The 5,512-nt window shown below is 33.0% G+C and overlaps 1 protein-coding gene across 1 annotated transcript; it reads right to left on the reverse strand.

Annotated features, from left to right (window-relative positions):
* Positions 1-470: 470 nt before the first annotated feature.
* Positions 471-1,410, reverse strand: LOC100019747 (olfactory receptor 4C11-like). Its single transcript, XM_001372466.3, has one exon. The coding sequence runs from the start codon at positions 1,405-1,407 to the stop codon at positions 475-477; it is 933 nt and encodes a 310-aa protein (XP_001372503.3). The 5' UTR covers positions 1,408-1,410; the 3' UTR covers positions 471-474.
* Between the last annotated feature and the right edge of the window lie 4,102 nt (positions 1,411-5,512).

Consider the following 5,512-nt stretch of genomic DNA (forward strand, 5'->3'; position numbering starts at 1 on the left):
TTAAGTGAGGTTGATTTGTTACTTTTCATATATAATGAGGTTATGATGAAAAAAAATTACAGTAGTATTCTCTTTCTTTTTTGCATGTGAAGCAGTCTGCCATTGCTTAGTGAGAATGGGAAATAATCCTAAGGAACTAGATACATGGAAGCATGGAGTAGTTTGGAGACTTTCATTTTTGTTGTTAGGGTGGCTAGGTCAACATCATCATCATCATCATCATCATCATCTCTGTCTCTTTTCTCTCTCTCTCATACACACACACACACACACACACACACACACATGCACACCTTATAAGAACAGAGATTCACAAGTATCTGTATATAGACAAGAATTGACCAACACCCAGTAAAATTAGGTCATATCTTTGATACGCCAATATAAAAGATCATCTCTAATGAATCAATCATGATATATATATATATGTAAATATATATGTATATATATAAAATCTTTGAAAAGTGTTGGGGTCTATGAACACTGTTTTTTATGTAAAGGCTTCCTATTGTTCCACAGTTTCCTCATGGCAGTGTTAACTTCTTTATTCCTCAGTGTGTAGATCAAAGGGTTGAGCAAAGGTGTTCCAATGGCATAAAACACAGCCACCAACTTATCCACAGGAAAAGTGGTAAGTGGCCTGGTGTATATGAATATACATGGGCCAAAGAATATGAGGACAACAATTATGTGAGAGCTGCAGGTGGAAAGAGCTTTGTATTTCCCCTCTCTACTCTGATTTCTCAGAGAATACAAGATAACGGTATAGGAGATCATTAGCAATAAAAAGCTCACCATGCAGATGGCTCCACTATTAAAAACAACCAAGAGGTTTAGGACATATGTGTCAGTACAGGCCAATTTCATTAAGGGTTGCAAATCACAGAAGTAGTGGTTGACTACATTGGGACCACAAAAGGGTAAACTCAAGGCAATAAAAATCTGGGCAATGGAATGCACAAATGATCCCAACCAAGCTAATTCCACCAAGATCCTACACACCTTCTTACTCATGATGGTTAAATAGTGCAGGGGTTTACAGATGGCCGCATAGCGATCATAGGCCATCAGAATGAGGACCAAGATCTCCATGCAGCCAAAAAAGTGTCCTGTAAATAACTGAATCATGCATTCATCATAGGAGATAGTTTTCCTCTTACGTAAACTGTCTACTATGAGTCTTGGGGCTGTGGTAGAAGATAAACATGCATCAGAAAAGGACAAATAGGTCAGGAAGAAGTACATTGGTGACCTAAGTGTGGAACTTTTATTAATGGTGACAATGATGAGCATGTTCCCCAAAATAGTGGCAATATAGAAAATCAAGATGATGAAAAATACTATTTTCTCAATTGCTGGGTCTTTGGTTAGTCCAACAAGAAGGAATTCAGTCACATTACTTTTCATCTCTATGATGTCAATACAAGTGGATTGGAGACATTTAAAACTACTCAAAAAAATAAAGAAGAGAAAGAAACATGAAAAAATAATTATCTGACTTCAGTTTTTATCTACACTTGAAGTACTGGAACTCTTCATTATTTCATTGGGGAAGTGCCTAACAAACCATTTCTCTCATAACCCGGAGCAATATACCTTCTGTGTTTATTGTGCATTTTTGACTGAGGTTTTGGTTGCTTCCTTATTCTAAATGCAGATGTTGTCTCCCAAAATCCGTGAAGCTTACATCATTGGGGATGTTGCCAAAGACTCAGCCTGTCTTTTGGTGCCCTGTGTAAGGAAATATAGCATAAGAAACCAAATTGTTCATAACATGCATTACATTTTAGAGAATCTCAGAACTTGAATGGACTTTATAAACATTCATCCATAAAGGAAATGAAAGCTCTTTTACAATTACTCTAGCAATGTGGCTCCTTGATTATGAGTGGGATGGAAATGAAAAGATTGGTTCTAATGTAGGAAAATTTTCATTAAACCTAATTGTTCTTGTTAACTTATCTTTATGGCTTATAGTTCTAAAAATAGACTAACATGGGTGCAAAAAAACAAATAACAAAACTTCTTACTTTCATATGACTATCCTTTAAATGCATGAAATTAATTATTATATCCTTCTCAAGTCTTCTCCTCCCATACAAATATTTACAAGTACCCATATGGCACAGCCCATGGTACTTCATCACTCCAGTCTATTGATTCTGAATATGTACGATCGTTATAATGTTTTTTATCATTTTTCTTGTTTCTAATATAGTGTACCATAAAGAGAAATTGGATTTAGAGTGATGAGAAGGATTGGAGGTCATTTAATTCAGAAGACTCATTTTACATGAATTAATTGAAAATCAGAGACTGAAATTGTTTGCCTTTTTAAAATAAACATTAAAGATGTATTGCAATCTCAAATTATTTCCCCCATATATTAACATATCAAACAAAACACTCTTTCCTAGTATTAGGAGTAGGTTTTTTTTTGGAAATAAAAATTAGAACTTACACTCCCCCCTGCCAAAAGACAACTTGTTAAAATTCATTTTTAGCCTGTCAAATCATAGTGTAAGCTCTGTTTTTCAGGTTCACCTCATTTTGATTTGGTAATCCTGCCATGCACATCACCCTCTAAGTCACTAATGACACTTTGGAAGAGGACAGGCTCAAATATAAGCCCTCACAGACTTTTCTCTCATGACCTTCCTCCAGGTTGAAATCACATCATTCAGTCAGCAAGCTATGAATCTCCCTAACTTCATTATTATCTAGTTTTTATATTTCCATATTTTTCTTTAAGAATACCATGAAAAATTTTTCAGATGTCTAGATGAAATTTAAAGACACCCCATCGATAGCATTATTCCGATCTGATCTTAATAATATTAATGTGGAGTAAATTGCATTGTCACTTATCAGTTCAACTCTTCTTTTTTCTCAATTTTCTGAATAATCACAAACTTTTCCTTAGCTAGGATATTTCCTAAAAATAAAGTAATTGAACTGAATCTGAAAAGATGATGGTTATTGTTTAAAGAGTCAATCCCCATCCCTCCCACAGTTTAAATTTTATATTCTATAGAAATAGGGATATAATAAAATTATATTTAATCTTGGGAAAACAGGTGGTTCAGTGGATAGAAAGCTAGCCTGAAGATCAAAGGTCCTGGATTCAAATCTGTCCTCAGACACTCACTAGTTTTGTGTATACATTGAAATACATTTTAAACTGAAATACAAAAAAAAAAACTTTTGTGCATACTTAATGCAATCCAAATGCCCAGAGTATCCAATTTATATTAATTTAATATGGTATGTAACTGAGCTTTCATATCTTCATTGACTTGAAGAATTATTAAATATATGTACACCAGAACTTACCTGTGCACTCTGAAATCAAACCTTGAAGGCCATACTTTTCTCTCTCAGTACATTTTTGTTCACTGATATTTTAATTTATTTTCCCCTGACATCAAGGCAGAATATGATTCCTTGGAGCTTTTATTCATACTTTTGTCATCTAAAAACGAAAATTAAATCTAATTCCCTTCCTCAGTATCATTTTAATACTTGAAGGGATTTTTCTTTATATTTGAGCATATTCTCTCTTACCTGAATATTCTCAGTTCCTTAGACTAATTTTTATTTACATGAATTCCAGTCCCTTTCATACACTATTTACATTGCCCTGGATATTTTTTTCAATTTATTGAAAATTATTCAATGGTTATAATCCAAGATGAAATAAAATTTAAACATATTTATATCATCAGGATGAGAAGAGAAGGACTGACAGGTCCTTAGCCTTAGAATCTCATCTCTCTTTACACAGATTACATTATCTAGTATTAGGAGTTTCCCTATTATAAATTGATTGATATTGATCTCACAATATATTTTGAGTATGATATAGAAGCCTATGAAACTAATGTAATCCTGGGTTAAAAAGAAAGTAAAAATATAAAATGAAAATAAGACAAAAAACAGCATATCTCAAAATATGATGTGAAAATTTTCATCCATATGTAGTATAGGACTTCATAAAATTGGAAATATCTGTGAGATAGAATGGGTAAAAAAGTCAACAGGAAGGGAATTCAATATGAGAGAGATTTGAATTGGTTCCATTGATTTATTGGCATCCATGCTTCCTGAGATTTGTTCTAGATCAAATCAGGGTCCCCAAATACCACATAGGTTTCTATCCATGACAAAAGTACTAACAAGGAGTGATGATTGAACTTTTCACTCACGTATCTTTGCTTCATTTTTCTTATTTTTATGACAAATGAGAATAATTTTACCTGTTCTATCTACTTCTCTAAACCTAAATGCATAAAATGAGCTCATTTCCTTTCTAAATGAAGTAATTACCCTAAATACAAGGAAACATAAAACACTAACTTTATATATTCACACTCAGAAGTGTATTGTGTCTATAATCCTTGGTTATTTTTTCTAAATTACTATTTCTATCATATTGTTTCCTTGGCTCCACTTTGCCTCTTTAATGTAGCCCATACTCTCTTGGTATTCAAAGACTCTAAAATATATATTTCTTATTGATTTCCTCCTACTTCTCTACAGTAAGATATTTTGATAGTCTATTTTTTGCCTGTTTGTTTGTTTATATATAACTACTGGGAAGGCCTGGCATCAAGTCTCCTCTCTAACCCAAATTGATAATATAACATTGGCCAATTTGTTAGTAGTTTCTCAGATCTACAGGAAAATCTCTATGAATATAATTTGAAGAACAGGGGTAAATCTGTATTAGCAAAATCATGAAAAGTTCCCTGAAACAAGTAAGTGCCAATTTGAAATTATTCCTCCCAAATCCCCCAAATCCATAAAATAATCAAGGAGAAAGGTATGTGAAGGAGGAAGAATAGAAGTGACATGAAGAGGATGTGGAAGAAGTAAAATATGAAGGATGATATGTGGAAGAGGGGAGATGGATCTGAGAAGAAAGATATATATATATATATATATAATGTCATCACCTTACCTTTGATATCATTCACTTCTATTACAGATGCAAGATATTTGGTCATACTGGATTTCAGCCACCTAACATTTGAAAGTTCATAACTCTCATTTCCTTTCCAAATTTTTAAAAAAGCTGCAAGAGAGAAAGCCACGGGTAGATGATATGGTACAGTTTTACTAAATCTCTACTACATTGGACTCTCTTTATAATCCAGACTTTCCTAACTCTTCTATCTATCTATCTATCTATCTATCTATCTATCTATCTATCTGTCTGTCTGTCTATCTATCTATCTATCTGTATATCTATCTTTCTATACTGAAGAAAGATTGTTTCACATATTATTTTGTACCTGAGCATTCATATATATACATATGTATAGATGTTCAGGAGAGTCAGTACATAGTAAGTCAGGCAAGAAGGAAGAAATAGATACGGAATTTAATGTCAAATTCTATACTGTTAAGAATGGACAAACATATCAGTACATACTTCAAATTCACACTGTCTATAACTAAGCATCCCTTTGCTCTTTTGTCTAATGTCTTCTTTTCCCACTTTGTCATATTA

Source organism: Monodelphis domestica, chromosome 6, assembly GCF_027887165.1.
Source record: "Monodelphis domestica isolate mMonDom1 chromosome 6, mMonDom1.pri, whole genome shotgun sequence".
NCBI classification, from domain to species: domain Eukaryota; kingdom Metazoa; phylum Chordata; class Mammalia; order Didelphimorphia; family Didelphidae; genus Monodelphis; species Monodelphis domestica.